The 22,033-nt window shown below is 44.7% G+C and overlaps 1 protein-coding gene across 1 annotated transcript in view; it reads left to right on the top strand.

Moving 5' to 3' along the window:
• LOC144763089 (uncharacterized) overlaps nt 1-21,608 on the top strand; it is a 59,344-nt gene extending 37,736 nt beyond the window's left edge. The window contains exons 2-3 of the mRNA XM_078648387.1: nt 20,538-21,164; nt 21,459-21,608. Of these exons, the coding sequence (XP_078504513.1) occupies nt 20,538-21,164; nt 21,459-21,608 (777 nt within the window). The remainder of the gene's footprint in view (nt 1-20,537; nt 21,165-21,458) is intronic.
• The last annotated feature ends 425 nt before the right edge of the window (nt 21,609-22,033 follow it).

Here is a 22,033-nt window from a genome sequence, read left to right as displayed (position 1 = left end):
CGAGACTGGAGATGACCCCCTTCCTGACACACCTTTGGCACCTCCTACAGTGGGACGGCTGTTAATGGAACTGGACGAACCCTCCCTAGCACCGGGCACCAGGAGACCCTACAAGTCTCCACTTTCTAGTCTTGGGTGGGGGTCCAGCCACATTGGAACACAAAGTCCAACTATTTGTCTTCTGGACCACAGGCCACCTGGCTGCTGTGAAGCACCATGCCAAAATCAGGGGGTCCCAGGGTCCTGTCAGGGCATTTCCCATCAGGGCAGCACTTAAGGGATGGGCTAGAGGGGAGACATGAGTTCCAGATTCTCGGTCGCCTCTCGAGTTCTGCACGCTACAGGGTATTTTATTTTCATTTTACAGAGTTTTATATAGTGCAAACTTGACCCAAATCAGGTATTGAAGCGCTTTACATAGCACCAGTTGCATTACCTGAGGACACACATTCATTTTTGTTAAGCACGGGGAGATTAAGTGATTTGCCCAGAATCAGCGTCATTGCCGAGACTCAAACCTAGTTCCCAGGTGGACCGCCCTAGCTGTTAGGCCAACTCCTCTCTCTTGTATGATAGACACATACTTGCCTTTCGAAGCTAGCCTCTCTGCTGCGGCTTTTAGCTTGGCATTCTTTGGGGCATTCAGATTAAGTGAGTTGGTGGCCGGGGCTAAGAATGATGAGTCTGGGGATGCCATAGGCAGACAGGACATCCAGATCATAGGTGGGGACACGAGAGATGTGTGGGTACAAGAGATGGGGACACGAGAGAGGTGTGGGTACAAGAGATGGGGACATGAGAGGTGTGGGTGCAAGAGATGGGGACATGAGAGAGGTGTGGGTGCAAGAGATGGGGACACGAGAGAGGTGTAGGAGCAATGGATGGGGACACGAGAGAGGTGTGGGTACAAGAGATGGGGACATGAGAGGTGTGGGTACAAAAGATGGGGACATGAGAGGTGTGGGTGCAAGAGATGGGGACATGAGAGAGGTGTAGGTGCAAGAGATGGGGACACGAGAGAGGTGTAGGAGCAATGGATGGGGACACGAGAGAGGTGTGGGTACAAGAGATGGGGACATGAGAGGTGTGGGTGCAAGAGATGTAGACATGAGACAGGTGTGGGTGTAAGAGATGGGGGCACAAGAGAGGTGTGGGTACAAGAGATGGGGACACGAGAGAGGTGTGCGTGTAAGAGATGGGGACACGAGAGAGGTGTGGGTGCAAGAGATGGGGACACGAGAGAGGTTTGGGCGCAAGAGATGGGGACACGAGAGAGGTGTGGGAGCAATGGATGGGGACACGAGAGAGGTGTGGGTACAAAAGATGTGGACATGAGAGGTGTGGGTGCAAGAGATGTAGACATGAGACAGATGTGGGTGTAAGAGATGGGGGCACAAGAGAGGTGTGGGTACAAGAGATGGGGACACGAGAGAGGTGTGCGTGTAAGAGATGGGGACACGAGAGAGGTGTGGATGTAAGGGATGTGGCCACAAGAGTGGTGTGGGAGCAAGAGATGGGGACACGAAAGATGTGGATACAAGAGATCGGGACACGAGAGAGGTGTGGATGCAAGAGATTTGATTTGATTTACAGAATTATAGAGCGCACGCATGCCCAAGGGCGTCTTGGAGCAATGAATGATGGGTATGCTGAGTTTTGCAGATTTGCAATACTTCTGACCTTTCAGTTCGTAAATAACCATGTTTTCAGCAGCCCTCTAAATGACATTAGCAACTTGCTGTTTTTTATCGACATAGGTAAGGAATTCCAGGTCTTGGCTTTTCCTAACAGGAAACTCCTGCCACCCCCCCCCCCCTCCCCCCAAGCGAGCTTACTTATACCTGGAAATTGACAGTCGTTGTGCCTATGCTGACCTTACATTTCTGACTGGCATGTATTTCCTAAGATGTGTTCTCAGGTACAGTGGCCCTTTTCCCTGTAATGCCTAATATGCCAGGCATTGCGACTTAATTATAATTCTCTTTCCCGCTGGAAGCTAGTGAAGGTCTTTCAGTCGGTGGGAGACTAATTCATATTTGGGAATATCCAGAATCAGTCTTGCCGCTGCATTCTGCATTCGTTGAAGTCTGAGTAGGAGCTGTGACTGAAGTCCCACATATAATGCATTGGCGTAGTCCATTCATGATAGGGCCAGGGCTGTGACCACTGTTTTTAGTACGTCCAAAGGGATGAAAAGACGGATCTTCCTAATCATTTTTAAAGCGCCCCAAAAAGTGGAGACAAGCTTATTCATTTGAAATTCAAATGTCAGTCTTTCCCCTTAGGTTTCTAACCTTTGTGACAGGAGTTGGGCAGTCACCCAGATCAGCCGGCCACCATCTTGGGGACCAGAAGGAGGTCTTGGCCCCTAACATCAAAACCTCTGTTTTCTCACCATTTAATTTGAGGCAATTTTTCTGCATCCAAATATTAATCTGTGACATACAGATGTTAAAACGATTGGCTGTCTCCTCAATATTGTTTGACACTGATGCTACCACCTGCGTGTCATCGGCGTAGGAGACAACTAAATGTGGGCCAAAAATTTGTTCTGCTTGCGGAATTTGTGGATTTTCCGCAATTTCGCGATCCGCGAATCTCGCGAAAACGCATAAAATCCGCAAATCCGCGAGCTGGACGAATTTTCATAGAAGCACTTACAGGGTTACAGCAGCAGGTGCACAAGTTGAAGCTAATTTCTTTGTAACCCTTTACAAAAGGGTTACAAAGAAATTAACTTCAACTTGGGCACCTGCTGCTGTAACCCTGTAAGTGCTTCCTGGCGCCTCGTTGCCTACTTGCAACTCTTCTCTGACCCTGCTTTGACCCTCGAAGCAGGGTCAGAGAATAGTTACAAGTAGGCAACGAGGCGCCTGTCACGAAAATTAAACCTCAACAGGAAGCACTTAAAGATATAAAAAAAGCAGTTGCCCGAGTTGAAGCTCAAATTCCATAACGTTTTAATCAGCCCTAATTAGTAAGCAAGGTCGAGGCCTGGCAAGTGTCCTTTATGATAAAGGACACTTGCCAGGGGACCTTGCTCACAATTGTTTAGGGCTGATTAAAATGTTACTGAATTTGAGCTTCAACTCGAGCACCTGCTTTATTTATATCTTTAAGTGATTCCTGTTGAGGTTTAATTTTCGTGACCTGGAGCATTGTGCCAGAATGAATCCTGCCCTGCATGTTTTTCCAAGAAGACGCCACCATTTTGTGCGATACCTCTACTCAACTGGAGTACTTTCTACTAGCTAATCAGTAAGTGCTCCTTCGTTGGGTAAATGTATAGTGCTTTTACTACACTGCAGCTGCGTAAAGGGCCAGAAGATGTGTCTCCAGTGACCATGTGTGCCTGTAACAAACTGTGTGTTTGTTACAGGCACACATGGTCACTGGAGACACATCTTCTCGCCCTTTACGCAGCTGCAGTGTAGTAAAAGCACTATACATTTACCCAACGAAGGAGCATTTACTGGATTAGACAGTAGAAAGTACCCCAGTGCAAATCGCAAAAAAATCCGCGATTTCGCGGGAAAATCCACGAATTTGCAGATTTTTTGCGATTTCGCAGGAATTCGTGGACCGCGAATTCGCAAATTTCGCCCATCCTTAGAGACAACCGAGAAGCCACATTGCCTGATCATTGCAGCTAGAGGGGTCAAATAAATATAAAAAAGTGTGGGGCTCAGTGATGAACCCTGGGACACCCCTCATGGCAGTTTGAAAGATTTAGAAGCTAGTCCATCCATTTCTACAACAAACGTTCTGTTAGTTAGATATGATGACAGTAGAGTAAGGGCGGTATCTTGGAATCCCAACTCCTCTAGTCTACCAATTAGGATTCCATGGCTGACCGTATCGAAGGCCGCTGATAGACCGAACAAAATCAAGGCGGCCTTCCTTGCTTCATCCAATGTTCTTCTGAGTTCCCCTACTGCCATCACCAGAGCTGTCGCTGTTCCATGGCCTTCTCTAAACCCATATTGCGAGTAGTCTAAGAGATCCCCATCAGAAATAAAGGTTGTAATCTGCCTATTAAGTAGTTTCTCCAACACATTGGAGTAGAAGGGGATCATGGAAATCGGCCGGTAGCTACCAGTTCAGTGGGGTCGAGTTTTTTTTTTTATAGTAGAGGCCGAACTGAGGCTGTTTTCCAAGCCTCTGGAAACAGACCTGACAGTATTATTTCCGAAAATACTGATGTAAGTTGCTCGCTAACCGTTTCTGTGAACATATGAAAAACTTTAGGACTGCAAAGGTTGAATGGGGCTCCAGACTTATAGTCATTACCACTTGGGTAATCTGTTGTTCCTCCGTGGGCGGGAGGAAGGAAAAACAAATGTTGGATGCTGGTGTATGAAGCCCTGGCTTGGTTCTATCAGAGGACAAATTACTACTATCTCTAAATGTTTTGTATCCTGTCTTCACTTTATTAGTAAAAATTGTCCTAGAGTATTGCAAAACTCCGGGTTGTTCAATCAATCAATCAATACATTTATAAAGCACGCTACATACCCGTGAGAGTCTCAAGGCGCCGGGGGGGAGGGGGGTGCCGCTACTGGTCGAAGAGCCAGGTCTTGAGGAGTCTTCTGAAGGCCAGCAGGTCCTGAGTCTGTCGTAGGCTGGTGGGGAGAGCGTTCCAGGTCTTGGCGGCGAGGTGGGAGAAGGATCTGCTGCCGGCTGTGGTTTTCCAGATACGAGGAACTGTGGCGAGGGCGAGGTTGGCTGAGCGGAGGTTTCGGGTGGGAGTGTGGAAGCTGAGATGGTTCTTGAGGTATGTAGGTCCGGTGTTGTGTAGGGCCTTGTGTGCGTGGATGAGGAGTTTGAAGGTGATCCTCTTGTTGACGGGGAGCCAGTGTAGGCCTCTCAGGTGGGGTGTGATGTGGCTGCGTCGGGGGACTTCGAGGATCTGTCGTGCCGAGGCGTTCTGGATTCGTTGAAGTCGTCTTAGAAGCTAGGTTGTTGTTCTTGAGTAGAGGGCGTTCCCGTAGTCGTGTCTGCTGGTGACGAGGGCTTGGGTGACAGTTTTTCTTGTGTCGGGAGGGATCCATTTGAAGATCCTGCGGAGCATGCGGAGGGTGTTGAAGCAGGACACGGAGACGGCGTTGACTTGCCTGGTCATGGAGAGGTTGGAGTCGAGGATGACCCCCAGGTTCGTGCGTGGTCTGTGGTTTCCGGGGCTGTGCCTAGCGATGTGGGCCACCAAGAGTCGTCCCAGGCTGATGGGGTGGGTCCGAGAATGAGGACCTCCGTCTTGTCTGAGTTCAGCTTCAGTCTGCTGTCCTTCATCCAGTCGGCTTCGGCCTTCATTCCTTTGTGGAGGTTGGCTTTGGCGGTGTGGGGGTCTTCGGTGAGGAATATGATCAGCTGGGTGTCGTCAGCGTAGGAGATGATGTTGAGGTTATGTTGTCGAGCGATGTGGGCGAGCGGTGCCATGTAGATGTTGAACAGCGTCGGGCTGAGGGAGGATCACTGTGGGACACCGCAGATGATCTCGGTGGATTTCGAGCGGAAGGGTGGGAGGCGGACGCTTTGGGTTCTGCCGGAGAGGAAGGATGTGGTCCAGGCCAGGGCCTTCTCTTGAATTCCGGCGTCTTGGGAAGGTACACAACCTCTTCTTCCTCCTGACCGTGCGCCAGTGTCTTATGAAGGCCAGAAGATTGATCTTCTTGGTTATTTTGAAGATGAGTTGTGCTTCAAAGGAAGGAAGATAAGGGGCAAAATGTATGTAGCTGTCAAGGGTCTTGATATCTTGGGCTGGTTCCATCAGGGTTTATTTAAGATGATTTTGAGGCCTGGTGCTAAAGACCAAATTCTTGTTGTTGATTGTGCTGATGAAGTTTTGTCTCTTCAAAAAGCTTTCCCATCAGTTTTTGGTGGGGAACTTGGGAAAATAAAGGGATTTAAGCACAAAATAATTGTCAAAGATGGTTCTTTGCCAGTTAAACATAAACTAAGGGGTGTACCCTATAGTGTAAGGAGAGATTTAGACAAAGAATTGTGACTGCTCTGTGAAAAAGGTGTTATTGAGCCTACAGAGTCATCTCTTTGGCTTAGTCCTTTAGTCGTAGCCAGAGAAAGGGATGGCCAACTTCGTGTGTGTGTAGATTTAAGGTCAGTGAATAAAGAAATTTGGGTCGATTCACATCCTTTGCCTAAGATCCAAGATCTCTTTGCTTCTACGAAGGGTGCTAAGATTTTTACTAAGCTTGATCTGGCCAGTGCCTATCACCAGGTCGAGCTGCACCCAGAGTCGCGTCATCTTACAGCTTTTGTCTCTCCACTGGGAACGTTTCAATATCGACGTATGCCGTTTGGTTTGGCATCCGCTGCGTCGGTATTTCAGCGTGTAATGTCTAACATTCTCAGTGGAGTAGATGGAGTTTTGGTTTTCCAAGATGACGTGCTTATTTTTGCTAAAGATTCTTATTCACATGACGAGATTTTGCATAAGGTTTTGGGGCTTTTTCAAGAACATGGGGTTGTTCTTAAACTAGAAAAATGTAAATTTGGTTGTACAGAAGTGGAATATTTAGGGCATATTCTCACCCAAGATGGAATCAAGCCAAGACCAGGACTATTATAGGCCATTTCTAATGCTGCTACTCCCACAGATAAGACAGGTGTAAAATCTCTCTTGGGTCTCTGTGAATACTATTCGAGATTCATACCGCATTATGCCACCATCGTTCGCCCCATCAGCAATTTGTTAAAGAAGGGAATTAAATTTAAATGGTGTGAGGAATGTGTTTCTGCTATTAAGAGGGTCAAAGACAGTCTGAGTGCAAGTTCTATCTTGAAGCCTTTTGATCCTAGTTTACCGTGTTGTTTGACGGTTGATGCCAGTCAGGTGGGTTTGGGTGCCACCTTGACCCAGGTAGAGAATGGTGTTGAAAGAACAATTGGATTTGCTTCCAGAGTTTTGCGTGCTCCTGATCTGCAATATTCGGTCATAGAAAAGGAACTTTTAGCGTGTGCATGGGCCATTGATAAGTTTCGTATTTATGTGTGGGGTAAGCGATTTTTGTTGCAAACGGATCACAAGCCTCTTATAAACATCTTGAGTGGGACTATAACCAAGTGTTCTACCCCCAGGATTATGTGCATGGTGAGCAGGTTGTTACAATATCATTTTGATGTTAAGCATATCCCCGGTGGCAAGAACGGAAGGGCAGATTTCTTTTCACTGTTTCCAGGCCCAAACTCACTTGATGACGATGTTTCTTTTGCTGATCTTATTGATGAGGATTGTGAGGACTGTCTTGTTGCCAGTGTTGATATCCCTGAACTTAAATTTTGTTCTGAGGAGGAGTGGATGCAAGCTTTTGCTAATGACTCTGTTCTTCAAGAAGTTTGCAATTTTATTAGGTCTGGGTGGCCAAGAGAGAAAGTTCTTTCACTTTCTCTTCAACTTTTTTCTAAGGTCGAAGACGAGTTGTCTGTGGAAGATGATATTCTTTTACGCAATGACAAATTAATTCCACCACAAGTGTTTAGAAAAGGTATTATAATCAGGGCTCATGAGGGACATTTTGGGTGTTCATTTTCTAAACGTCGCATTCGTGATACCTTTTGGTGGCCAGGTATGGATGCTGAGGTCGATGAGTTTGTTTTGGATTGCAGTATCTGCAAATCTTCAGACAAATCTCTCAAAACTTGTTTTCCTCCACTTATTCCGGTGGAATGTCCAGATCATCCTTGGCAAAAGGGAGGAGTTGATGTGTTGGGACCCTATATGACTCTCAGTGGTGGTGCTAGGTTTATTTTAGTGATGATTGATTATGCGTCAAAATGGCCAGAATTCAAGTTAGTAAACGATGTTGACTCGAAAGTTGTCATTGATTTCTTGAGTGATGTTTGGAGCAGAGAATGTTTTCCGGAAATTCTTGTTTCTGATAATGGAAAACAGTTTGTTTCTAAAGTATTGGAAGATTTTTTGTCTACTTCTGGGGTCAAACATAGTAAGAGTTCCTTATATTATCCTCAAGGAAATGGTCTTGTGGAGAGGATGAATAGGGTGGTTGGTGATTGCGTGAGATGGGCAAAGGATAGGAATTGTGATGTTATCAAATCTCTTAGGAGCATGTTTTGGTTTTACAGAACCACTCCTCATTCCTCCACAAAGGTTTCCCCTTTTGAATTAATGAGGGGAAGGAAACCGAACACTTCTTTTTGTCCAGGTTAGATGTCAAAGTGGGTTAAAAATGAATCTGATGTGGAAAAGTTGATGTCTTTTGCAACAGAAAGTGCAACTATTACTCAGGAAAAGCAAAAATCAACCTTTGGCATTAAGAAAGGGGCAAAATTGTGCACCTTAAATGTTGGAGATTGTGTCAGAATTAGGAAATCCACTCATGTTAATAAGGGGGAGTGTAAATGTGGTCCTCCTGTCAAGGTTATCAAGATAAGTGGGAATGTTGTTAATGTTGAAGGAGGGTTTTGGTGGAACTTGAGTAAAGTTGCTAAAGTTAATTGTTCTGGCCAGGAGCAACCTGGTAAGAGTAATTATCAGTCTACCTCTAATATTGTTCTTAGGAAGAGTTCTCGTTCTATTGTTAGACCTTTTAGATATAGAGAATAAATAATGGATGTTGTGGATGTTTGGGGGTGGGTCCCTTATTTGGTTTGTGTTATGAACTTTTCGTTTTTTTTAGATTTTTGTAGTTGTTTCTTTTCACGAGTTTTATTTATCTTTTTGATTATTGAGAAAGGAAGGTAATGTAGTAAGCTGTCACTTTAATTCATGTCATGCTGTTATTGGAATGTATCTACTGGTGCTTGGTTACCTGAGAATGTCCTGTGGGCATTCTTGAGTTAATGTCTGTTAGAGCCAGTTGATTGCTATACTGGCTCTCTTTCCATGTAACTAAATAAATCTACTCAAGACATTAATATTTGTATCCTGCAAATTACTATACATGTCTACTTCTTTTCTGTATCGGGCATGCCACAGCTCCACGCCGCGGTCAGTTGTAGGGTTTTTGTCATTTCAGGAATTCTGCTGCTCCAGTCTTACAACTGCGGCTTCCAATATAAACACTTTGCTGGGGCCCTGATACTCCTGCATTATGCTAGTTGAACAATATTACTGATTTCCATTTGTCTGTATGTGGTCCATCTTCTTGCCTTTCCTCCCATGATTCCACAGTCTTGTTCCCAGAAGGCTATGGCAGGGGTTTTGTACTACCATTCAAAGATGGCGACCTTTCCTTTTCTTTTCACTACTTTTTCCCTGTCCAAGATGGCAACTACTTACTTCCTGTTACATAACTTCCTGTCCATGGGTATATAAAGGGCAGAATCTTTCATTTCCTTGGGTTGCAACTCTCCTTGCTCCTGCTGTGGTGTTGTTGCTCCTGTCAGTGCATTCTGCTCCTGTTTGATGTATTTCTGCTTCCTTTTGGCACTTTCTATTGCTGTTTGGATTTGCTTGAAGCCTTCTGCGTTTGCTTAGAGTTCCTGTCTTCAGGTCCATTCTCCTTGCTGGTTTCCTCTGGTCTTTTTCTTGGTCATCTCCTTTCACCCCTTTCCTTCCTGGAGTCTACGCCGGCAGTAAGAGTTTTTTCCCTTTAGGGTTTATTCCTCTATGGAACTCCTTCTGGAAGGCACAGTCTGCTCTGGTATTACAATGTCGGCAGCACTGTGGCTACCAGATAGGGTCACCCATACCTGGGACAGACCAGAACCTTCAAGAACCAAAGTCAGGAACCATCCCAGTGCACCAAAGTTGGTTAGAGAAGTTCCAACCTTGACATATTAGTTCATTGATCCTCAATGTGGGGATCATTGATCCTCAATGTGGGGAAGATCTCTATCTTTGAAGACTTTTGGCAAAACAATTTGCAAACTTTGTAACTTTTCTTCTTTGAAAGCAGGTGCTTTGTAAAAGAACTTAGTAGTCTTTGAATTTTTTTTATTCTGAATGTCAACTTGGATATTTTCTTTCAGTGGTCACTGACTTACTAATTGTAAGCTACAGCTAAACACACGTTCTGGATCCCACCGCTGCCATCAATGTGAGGAATTGGCTGTGGAGCCTTATCACACAGAACACTCACAAATACCATCTTGCGTCCAGTCAGGCCTGGTTACTTAACCTCAAGCCCCGCCCTGGGTAACTGGGCTTTGAGCAGTGAAGGCTAGCAGAGGGACTATGGGGCTTATTTACAAGCCCCGCCCAGGGTAACTGGGGCTTTGAGCAGTAAAGGCTAGCAGAGGAACTATGGGGCTTATTTACAAGCCCCTTGTGCCACTGGTGCGTCACTTTTAAAGTGGGAAAAAGTGACGCACCGGCAGAGCCAAGGGCTTGTAAATAAGCCCTGATGTGTAAAGCAATTAACAGCACCAAACAATGAAATAAGAAAACAACGACACATGAACGAAAGAAGACTTCGAATCCTAAACATAAATTATATTTTTATGAATTTTTAGAGACCTTGATGAACTAAATCCACCTCAGGGTTCCGGAGATACAGATTTTAGAAGATAGCATCACTTTTAGATGCAACAACAAACAAGCATTGGGTATCAAAAACTCTGAAAAAGTATCAGTCCAGGTTGGATGGATAATTCATGCAGGGAGGAGATTTAGGGAGCTAGAGTCGACACTGTGGACAGTTTCCGGCCATCAGAGTGTTGTTTAATCACAATCCAAACTTTACAGGGCGACTGCCATAGGCATCAATGGAAAGGTCCTGATGCTGAGGGATACAGGCAAAAGAAGCTCAAAGGATGCTTTGGTTGTGGTGTGGTCCACAGGAGTGTCTTTGTGGGTGTTCCTCAGTCCATGGGTAGAGTGGGTCGAACATGGCCGCAGAGATCGGGGGTCCTGCATAGTCCTGCAAAGTCCTCTACGATGCAGTAGCAGGCCAGCTGATGCTGGGCTACTGGCCAGTCTGCACCTTGGTTGGGGCGAAATCCTTAGACGTGGGCTAGTTTCCTGTGAGTGCAATGAATCTGGAATTGAATAGCACTCATATATCATACGGACTCGGTGCAAATTTTGGCTATCTTGGATTTGTCCTCTTGGGTGCTTAGGGACAGGTAGTTGTCAAACCTTTGCGGGTGCCACCAACTTGTCAGTTTAGGCTACTTCAGCTCTTGTGTCCCTGTAGCTGGTCCCAGGAGATCAGCCAAATGATCCACGACGTCACTGCTATAGGTTGGTGCTGGGATTCAACTTTTTCCCGAGCCGAAGCTGCAGGCATAGTACAATCAATGTTAGTCAACAGTACAGCAGTTGCAGTCCTTCCAATGGTGCAGTCTCTCGTTGTGAGGTTCCAAAGGCAGCTGGGCAGTATTTCTTTGGTCCTCCCTCCAATTCCAGCATGGTCTGAGGGTCAGAGTGCCAGGAATGCCATATTTAGCCCAGGAAAGTGCCCTTTGGGTACCATGCAGTCACTAGCCAACATGCTACTGAGTCCCCTCCTACCTATTGATGAAATTCCTGTGAGGCGTGGCATCTGACTACCCCAGACAGCTACATTCTTGTCCCTTTCAAGAGGGCACACCCCTCCACGGTCATTAGGAGCTTGGCAGCCTACCCTAGAGGTGTGGCTACCAGAGGACTACACCCGCACAGTGGAACTGGTCTAAGGACGGCTTTTTCCTCCTTGACCCTGTCTCCACTTTGTCTTCAGGAATAAAAGGCATCCTGCACAGGGATGTTGGTGCTACTTCTCTCACAAAGGCGGCATCACCTTTGGAGCTCGCTTTTTGGGCTAACACTGAGTGGCCGTTCTGGGAGAAGAGGTGACGCCTCACTCTGCGGCTGCTGCCTCTGTTCATGTGCTGGGGAGTTGTTCACGCATCTCCACAGGCAGTCAGGAAGCTGTCTATGTGCCAGGGCCTTTGTCTGGAGTACAGGGTGGCTACTTCCTAAAAGTTGCTGAACCTCAATAGTGGTATTAAATTCCAGTGGGGCATCAGGTCAGGTTTAAGGCCACAATTAATTTTATTCCTTACACGACCCAATTAGGTAGTCCCATTCAGGAGTTGAGGTGCTAAACGCTAATCCTGTATTAGTCAATTGGGCTACTAACATTATCCACAGCAAAACAACAAATATCAAGTGTTACTTTGAAAATATTAAAAATATATTTTTTTACATAACAAAATAAAGCTCCATGCATAGGGTTCAGAAGGCCTTCCCTAGGCGAGTCTTACATATAGTGTTAAGGGGCTGGGTGGCTTTCCATTGGTGTGAATGGCAAAGTCGAACGGGCAGTAACAACGCTGTCCTTCCAGTCTGCAGTGGCAGTGGCTGGGAGCCATTTTGTCCCTTGTCACACAAAGGGTAGCACAAACAGTGCTGCAGCCCCGAGTGGGCACTCTGTCTTACATGCCCTGGGTAACATATACAAGGGACTTGTAAGTAAGTCAGTCCTTGCCAATTCGTGGTATCCAATTGGGCATGTAATTTGTACAGGGTCAGAACACTGGAACTGGTGGTAAGGTTAGCAGATCTCGGTGCACTCTCAGAGAAAAACAACAGAAGAATCAGTCCAAAAATAATATTGACGCACCAGACAAGGACTCACAAACCCCACTATTAACCCCTTGATGCTGTTATTGTGGGCTGGGACACCCCACACATCCCCAGTGAAGATGCACTCATGAGAGAGACATGTGGTTTCTTGCCATGATTTTGGGTGCAGTCATGTCTTCATTGCTATTCTGAATTCTAGGTCCGTATTCTCTTTGGAAGTATGGTCCACAGATTATGTCTGTACAGAAAAGGACCTCCCACCAATGCAAAGTTTGTACCAGGAGAGGAGCCGTTCTTGAAATGAGGGGTCTCCTCTGAGTGCACAGGTTGAGTTTAGATTGTGATGGTTGGTCCATCCCATGAAGGCTCAGTTTGAAATGAGGGGTCTCCTCTGAGTGCACAGGTTGAGTTTAGATTGTGATGGTTGGTCCATCCCATGAAGGCTCAGTTTGAAATGAGGGGTCTCCTCTGAGAGCACAGGTTGAGTTTAGATTGTGATGGTTGGTCCATCCCATGAAGGCTCAGTTTGAAATGAGGGGTCTCCTCTGAGAGCACAGGTTGAGTTTAGATTGTGATGGTTGGTCCATCCCATGAAGGCTCAGTTTGAAATGAGGGGTCTCCTCTGAGTGCACAGGTTGAGTTTAGATTGTGATGGTTGGTCCATCCCATAAAGGCTCAGTTTGAAATGAGGGGTCTCCTCTGAGAGCACAGGTTGAGTTTAGATTGTGATGGTTGGTCCATCCCATAAAGGCTCAGTTTGAAATGAGGGGTCTCCTCTGAGTGCACAGGTTGAGTTTAGATTGTGATGGTTGGTCCATCCCATAAAGGCTCAGTTTGAAATGAGGGGTCTCCTCTGAGTGCACAGGTTGAGTTTAGATTGTGATGGTTGGTTCATCCCACGGAAGGCTCAGTTTGAAATGAGGGGTCTCCTCTGAGTGCACAGGTTGAGTTTAGATTGTGATGGTTGGTTCATCCCACGGAAGGCTCAGTTTGAAATGAGGGGTCTCCTCTGAGTGCACAGGTTGAGTTTAGATTGTGATGGTTGGTCCATCCCACGGAAGGCTCAGTTTGAAATGAGGGGTCTCCTCTGAGTGCACAGGTTGAGTTTAGATTGTGATGGTTGGTCCATCCCATAAAGGCTCAGTTTGAAATGAGGGGTCTCCTCTGAGTGCACAGGTTGAGTTTAGATTGTGATGGTTGGTCCATCCCACGGAAGGCTCAGTTTGAAATGAGGGGTCTCCTCTGAGTGCACAGGTTGAGTTTAGATTGTGATGGTTGGTCCATCCCATAAAGGCTCAGTTTGAAATGAGGGGTCTCCTCTGAGTGCACAGGTTGAGTTTAGATTGTGATGGTTGGTCCATCCCACGGAAGGCTCAGTTTGAAATGAGGGGTCTCCTCTGAGTGCACAGGTTGAGTTTAGATTGTGATGGTTGGTCCATCCCATAAAGGCTCAGTTTGAAATGAGGGGTCTCCTCTGAGTGCACAGGTTGAGTTTAGATTGTGATGGTTGGTCCATCCCACGGAAGGCTCAGTTTGAAATGAGGGGTCTCCTCTGAGTGCACAGGTTGAGTTTAGATTGTGATGGTTGGTCCATCCCATAAAGGCTCAGTTTGAAATGAGGGGTCTCCTCTGAGTGCACAGGTTGAGTTTAGATTGTGATGGTTGGTCCATCCCACGGAAGGCTCAGTTTGAAATGAGGGGTCTCCTCTGAGTGCACAGGTTGAGTTTAGATTGTGATGGTTGGTCCATCCCATAAAGGCTCAGTTTGAAATGAGGGGTCTCCTCTGAGTGCACAGGTTGAGTTTAGATTGTGATGGTTGGTCCATCCCACCAAAGGATCAGTTTGAAATGCTCAGAATCATATTCATCTTCCCCCTGGATGCCCGTGCAGAGCCCCAGTTGCAGGCGAAATTCCTTCAACGAATCTGCACAAAACTTTCCTATAAAAGTTCATCCAGTTTGGGTCAGCACTGCAAGTTTAGTGCAGACCCTCCAAGCGGGGGCCACAAGTGGTCTTTAAGATTTCTATTCCCAGAGGAACCTTTGCTATCTATACAGAAACAAAACTCTGTAGGATTTACACAACACGCGGCATGAACGTAAAACTTTACTGAAGGAACCGTCATTTCTTCGATTTTTAAAAATCCATTCAGTAGCTTTTGAGAAATTAGTTTTTAAAAACGTTTCTGTTGGTTTGAAATGGTTAACAAATGGAATTATTTAAAGTGTTATTACACTGAGATCCGCAAATCTGTGTTAGGGCACCCACACTTTGAAAAATACCTCAATCGTATTGGATAAGGGAGCTCATTTTTATGCAGTCCTTATCTGGTTCTGGAAATCGTCTGTGAATCTGATTGACTTACTGCTCCATGAGAAGAATGTTGTGCCTGTCATTATTGGAATCAGTCATTCGCTCCCCACATCCTGAAAACGTTGGGGGTCCAAAGGGTTAACCTTCAAATGACAAGCTTGTAAAAAGGTATATTTTGTTGTGGAATTTGCAGACCCGACTGTTGTAATAGCATGCTTCAGCACGACTTCCGAGTTTGCAAACATGCAGCAAGAGGTCATTGTCTTTATTTGGACCTCCTGCAGTTTTGCGAACCCCAAGGAAGGCTGGACATGTGACCAGGACCCTGCAAGAGTTTGCAAATGCTTGACCAAAGTCCACAAAACCTCAGAAATATTTGTAAAGAACCCCAGAAATTTACTGAAAAAGAAAAGTTTAAAGTGAAGTTATGATTTGTTTTTAGTTAAAAGATCTTAATACATGTTAAAAATGTAAAGTTTATTCATAGACCATGGAGGAAGGGCTACCTTCCGTCACAGTGACAGAGGACTTAATTCCCTCCACCCTGACAGATAGACAGTAGTTCATCCTATTTCGAGATGACAGCTGACCAGCGGTCAGCTCTGTATTTTGGAAGGAACCATCAGCACAGTTATGGGGTGTAACACAGGCAACCACAGCCCCCGCTGTGCGGAGGGGCCCCCAAGCTGCAGGGGGCCCACTCAGCACAGTACTGAGGCCTGAGAGCTCTGGAATAAACCCTACAGTGGGGGCCCCCCTGTGTACCTTGCAGGGGGCCCCCTCAACTTTCGTTATACCACTGTCACTGCAGTTCACTTCACTATACAATAAGTTTCACAGACAGCTGTCGTTGGTTTTGATGTCCATCCACCAAGCATATAATATTGTTTGTTTTTTTAAAACAAACTCTCGATATAGTTATTTAAAAAACTAATAACCCCCCCTTCCTCCACCTCCAAACTCCCAGGGATTTCGGTTCCAGGGCATGGGGCTCCATATGTGTTTTCTTTCTTTTTCCTTGTAATTGTCTCTCCAAACCAGGCTACTCAGGGAGGCCTGAAGCCACGTTTGCTGTCACTCTAGTCGGTGACACTATAAATGCTTCAGTCCTTGTCTGAAATGATGTTTCGTTGCCACTATATTAGATGGTACTACAAATGCTGCAGTCCTGGCGTGAAGGCACGTTTGTTGTCACTCTAGTCGGTGACACTATCAATGCTGCAGTTCTGGCGTGAAGCGATGTTTTGTTGCCACTATATCAGATGGTACTACAAATGCTGCAGTCCTGGCGTGAAGGCACGTTTGTTGTCACTCTAGTCGGTGACACTATCAATGCTGCAGTTCTGGCGTGAAGCGATGTTTTGTTGCCACTATATCAGATGGTACTACAAATGCTGCAGTCCTGGCGTGAAGGCACGTTTGTTGTCACTCTAGTCGGTGACACTATCAATGCTGCAGTTCTGGCGTGAAGCGATGTTTCGTTGCCACTATATTAGATGGTACTACAAATGCTGCAGTCCCCGGAAGCTTGTTTCCTTCCCAGTGTAAGAATTGGCTTTTGTAGTTTGGTTTTCCCTGTTCCCATCATGCACTGGGACAGGAACAGACTAATTTGCATACAGCCAGGTTCTGAAACTGGGATGGTGCAGTGAGCTAAAAAACGGTGTTGGATCTAGCCCTGATCTCTTGACTGGGTGAGAGTATTCTGCTTAATTCAGAGACTCTGTCCCTCACCACCCCTTGTTGTAAATATTTTTGTCCACCCTAAGCGTGGAAGGGTATACTCAGACATGAGTCCCTTGCTCATTGCACCATCAGGATTCAAGCAAGCCGGGCCGAAGACGGCTGTAATGCTAGAAACCGGTCCCCGGAAGCTTGTTTCCTTCCCAGTGTAAGAATTGGCTTTTGTAGTTTGGTTTTCCCTGTTCCCATCATGCACTGGGACAGGAACAGACTAATTTGCATACAGCCAGGTTCTGAAACTGGGATGGTGCAGTGAGCTAAAAAACGGTGTTGGATCTAGCCCTGATCTCTTGACTGGGTGAGAGTATTCTGCTTAATTCAGAGACTCTGTCCCTCACCACCCCTTGTTGTAAATATTTTTGTCCACCCTAAGCGTGGAAGGGTATACTCAGACATGAGTCCCTTGCTCATTGCACCATCAGGATTCAAGCAAGCCGGGCCGAAGACGGCTGTAATGCCAGAAACCGGTCCCCGGAAGCTTGTTTCCTTCCCAGTGTAAGAATTGGCTTTTGTAGTTTGGTTTTCCCTGTTCCCATCATGCACTGGGACAGGAACAGACTAATTTGCATACAGCCAGGTTCTGAAACTGGGATGGTGCAGTGAGCTAAAAAACGGTGTTGGATCTAGCCCTGATCTCTTGACTGGGTGAGAGTATTCTGCTTAATTCAGAGACTCTGTCCCTCACCACCCCTTGTTGTAAATATTTTTGTCCATCCTAAGCGTGGAAGGGTATACTCAGACATGAGTCCCTTGCTCATTGCACCATCAGGATTCAAGCAAGCCGGGCCGAAGACGGCTGTAATGCCAGAAACCGGTCCCCGGAAGCTTGTTTCCTTCCCAGTGTAAGAATTGGCTTTTGTAGTTTGGTTTTCCCTGTTCCCATCATGCACTGGGACAGGAACAGACTAATTTGCATACAGCCAGGTTCTGAAACTGGGATGGTGCAGTGAGCTAAAAAACGGTGTTGGATCTAGCCCTGATCTCTTGACTGGGTGAGAGTATTCTGCTTAATTCAGAGACTCTGTCCCTCACCACCCCTTGTTGTAAATAGTCCTGGCGTGAAGGCACGTTTGTTGTCACTCTAATCGGTGACACTATAAATGCTTCAGTCCTGGCCTGAAACGATGTTTCGTTGCCACTATATTAGATGGCGCTACAAATGCGGCAGTCCTGGCGTGAAGGCACGTTTCGTTGCCACTCTAGTGGATAGCACTATAAATGCTGCAATCCAAGCTTACAGATCTGTCATTGGTCACCAGCCTTTTGACTTTGTCAAGGCTTGATTTGTTCTGACATGGTTTTTGCAAAACGTTATTATTGAGGAAGCTTCCGGACCCTCGTAGCTCTAAAAGTAAAGGAAAAAATAATAAAATGTGAATGACAAAACAGACGTATAGATGAAGTCTGACTGAAATTCACTATTAATAACAGTGGGTAATACATCAACTTGATAAAATCGAAAGGTTCAACACCCAACCTAAAAAATACAATTGGTCTGGTGTTGGCTGCCATCCTCTTGCCTTTGCTAATGCTTTTTAGTAAATCTTTGTTACAAATAGATAGAGATGTTTGAAAAGATAGATAAATAGAGAGGCTTGGAAAGCAGAGCAGCTCGTAAAGACGGGCATTCAGGATTGGATAGACCGATTGATAGAGATAACCTTGTAGATATGACAGATACACCTGAAAAGAAAGATAGACTGACAAATAGAATGACAGATTTGCAAAGATAAATATCTTTGTAAAGAGACATAGAAGTCAAAAAGATTGATAGAGTTGCAAAGATAGAAGTCTGATAGATAGAAGGACAGACGTTTAGATAGAGGGATATTAGATAAATAGACAGGATGATGGATAGACAGGTAGACACATATTTAGACGGACAGTGAGACGGGTAGATTGACACACAAACAGACAGAGGTAGACATATAGGATTGCAAACATAGATGGCGCAGATTCAATTAGTAATACAACAGTTAAATATCTATATAAGCACAACAAACAAACACTGAAAGCAAACTATAAAGACCTACAAGCAGGACATACAGACTAAGTTGGCTTACAATCAGAGCGGTAGTCCTCAATTAAAATACAGACAGGAGTGCAGGTACACTTGCATATCATTGTGTGCATTCTGAAAAATGAATTACTTTATAAAGAATAGGTTCAAATGGATACCATCTGAAATACTCTGATATAGCAGCAATCTGATAAACAAATGCAACTCCAAGAGGAATTTACAACATCATTGGCAGGAGGCAGGTACTGATAAAGCTGAAATGTGTCCTGTGCTGTGACAAGCTGGTAGAAAGCGTCCTGCTATAACATGAAGCTCAAACCAAACACACCGGCAACACTAATGTAATTAAGTACAAAAAAAACACTGGCACTGAGGGAAACTACCTGCTTGTGAAAGAGTAAAATGCTGTCACTCAGAGTGAAGTTAGCCAGTGACTGAAGTAGACAGACCCACTGCTCCATGCTATATTCTGTAGGGGGTGGAAGCAAAATGTGAATGGCACAACAACCGACCAATTGAAGGACAGCTGAAAGCCCCTTTAAGTAAGTATATTATACATGTAATTGTGTAAAATAAAAGGTCTTGGCTAACACCAGACTGAGCACAGAAAACAGTGTATGTGTCAATCTGTAGGTGTGCGCATATGTGGAGAAATGTCGTCCAACCAACCGAATGATGCAAAAGTAGCCGTATCATAGCCTCTCTGTTTTTCTTCTAATGTTGTTCTGCATTGGGAAAGCCAAAACGCCTAAAAGGGGAGACTTATTGACTTTGCCAACGTGTGTTTAACCCCTTCGATGCTGATGACGAGCTCAGCTCGTCATCAGCCACGGTGGTCGTGTGCTGATGACGAGCTGAGCTCGTCATGAATATATGGCATCCTGAATTTTACAGCACAGGGGAAAAATAACCACAGTAGCCAAGGTGTTAAAATGGTTGTAAACCTCCTTATCCTTGTGTAGCTCTGGTCAGAGTCTTGGATCTCTGGAGTTACACTATGTGGAGGATGCTCAGATTTCATGTCCGGGTCCTAGCCCAGGCTCTCTGATAGTATAAAGGACTCCCTTGCAGCAGTTGCTTATGTTTTCCTCCGTTATTGTGATGCTCTGTGTTGCATGGTCCATTCACTGGAAAAGTCTCCATCTTGTATCATTTGTTAGGTCGCGTAATAATAGGAGCAATCCCTGGACTACGGAGGCATCTTGTCGCTATGAATTTAACACTGTAGTTTGTCATAGGGGAAAGGGTCTCAGTCGCTTAAAAAGCAATCTTCTCTGGGGTCTTGGTTAATCCTTGAGTTCACACTCCTCGATAGAAGGGGACAATAGAAGGGTTGTATACCCTTACTCTGCTGATTGCATTTTTACATTGAAAGTGTAATCCAGAATTTCTTCACCTTACTTATCAATAGGGACAATTAAATGACAATAGATTTTTGTGATGGACTCTGCATGTAAAAACAGTATATCTCGAAATCTCTTTCCTTGAAGGCTAATGCCTCACCAAAATCACAACAGAAAACCAAAAGTGCCCAATGAGGTCTGTACTTGACTCTGGGGCATCAGATGATACACATAGAAGATATAACACACCGACATACTGAAGCAAGCCTTATGAGGTGCTCATTACGAAGGAAGAGATAACCTGGTGTCAGAAATAACACATCGGAGAGAAACCATATGAATGTCACAAAACATTTATTCGGCAGAGAAATAGGAAGTGCGACATCAGCAACTTCATACTGGAGAAAAGTCATATTGATGGACTAACTTGGAAAAGTTTTCTCTGAAATGAAAGATCTAATGCAGCATCAGAGTGTCCACGTAGAGGAAAACTCATATAAATATAAAGAATATAATAAAGTGTTCAGAAGGAAGAAAATTCAAGAGCAGGATCTACAAATCTATGCTGGTGAGCAACCATATCAATGTACACAATGCGACAAAGCATTTATAACAAATGGAAATTTAAAGCAACATCAGAAAGTCCACACTAGAGAGAAATCAAATGTATGTACAGAATGCAATAAAGTATTAAGATGGAAACAGAATCTTAAGCAACATCAGAAAATCCACACTGGGGAGAAACCGTATGAATGTACAGAATGTAATAAATTGTTCCAAAGGAAGAATAATCTAAAGCAACATCAGAAAATCCACACTGGGGAGAAACCTTATCAATGTACAGAGTGTGACAAGGCATATATTGCAAAGCTAAGTTTAAAAGTACATCAGCAGGTTCACACGGGAGAAAAAACACATAAATGTACACAATGTGACAAAGCATTTATTACCAGTGGAAACCTAATGAAATATCAGAAAATCCACACAGGGGAGAAACCGTATGAATGTACAGAATGTAATAAATTGTTCCGAAGGAAGAGTAATCTAAAGCAACATCAGAAAGTCCACACTGGGGAGAAACCGTTTGAATGCACAGAGTGTGACAAGGCATTCATTACCAATGGAAACCTAATGAACCATCAGAAAGTCCACACTGGGGAGAAACCGTATGAATGTACAGAATGTGACAAGGCATTTATTACAAATGGAGAGCTAAAGAATCATGAGAAATCCACACTGGGGAGAAACCGTATGAATGTACAGAATGTTTCAAAGCATTTATAACAAATGGAGAGCTAAAACGACATCAGAAAATCCACACTGGGGAGAAACCATATCAATGTACAGAGTGTGACAAAGCATTTATAGCAAAGATAGAGCTAAAACAACATCAAATAATCCACTCTGGGGAGAAACCATATAAATGTACTGAGTGTGACAAATCATTTATAACAAATGGAAATCTAGAACGGCATCAGAAAATCCACACGGGAGAAACCATATCAATGTACTGAGTGTGACAAAGCATTTATAACAAATGGAGATTTAAAGCAACATCTGAAAGTCCACACTGGAGAGAAACCAAATGAATGTACAGAATGTAATAAAGTGTTCCGGATTAAGGAGACCCTAAAGCAACATCAGAAAATCCACACTGGCAAAAACCTTATCAATGTAGACATTGTGACAAGGCATTTATAAGAAATGGAAGGCTGAAACAACATCAGAAAATCCACAATGGGGAGAAACCATACGAATGTACTGAATGTGACAAGGCATTTATTTCAAATATAAACCTGGAGCAACATCAGAAAATCCACACTGGGGAGAAACCATATGAATGTACAGAATGCGACAAGGCTTTTATCACCAATGGAGGCCTAAAACAACATCAGAAAATCCACACTGGGGAGAAGCCATATCAATGTACCGACTGTGACAAAGCATTTGTAATAAATGGACTGCTAAAACAACATCAGAAAATCCACACTGGGGAGAAACCATATCAATGTACAGAGTGTGACAAAGCATTTATAACAAATGAAGTGCTAAAACGACATCAGAAAATCCACACTGGGGAGAAGCCATATCAATGTACAGAGTGTGACAAAGCATTTATAACAAAT

This window comes from Lissotriton helveticus, chromosome 6, assembly GCF_964261635.1.
Source record: "Lissotriton helveticus chromosome 6, aLisHel1.1, whole genome shotgun sequence".
Classification (NCBI taxonomy): domain Eukaryota; kingdom Metazoa; phylum Chordata; class Amphibia; order Caudata; family Salamandridae; genus Lissotriton; species Lissotriton helveticus.
Note: the sequence above shows the minus strand (reverse complement) of the source record. Positions and strands in the feature narration are given on the sequence as shown.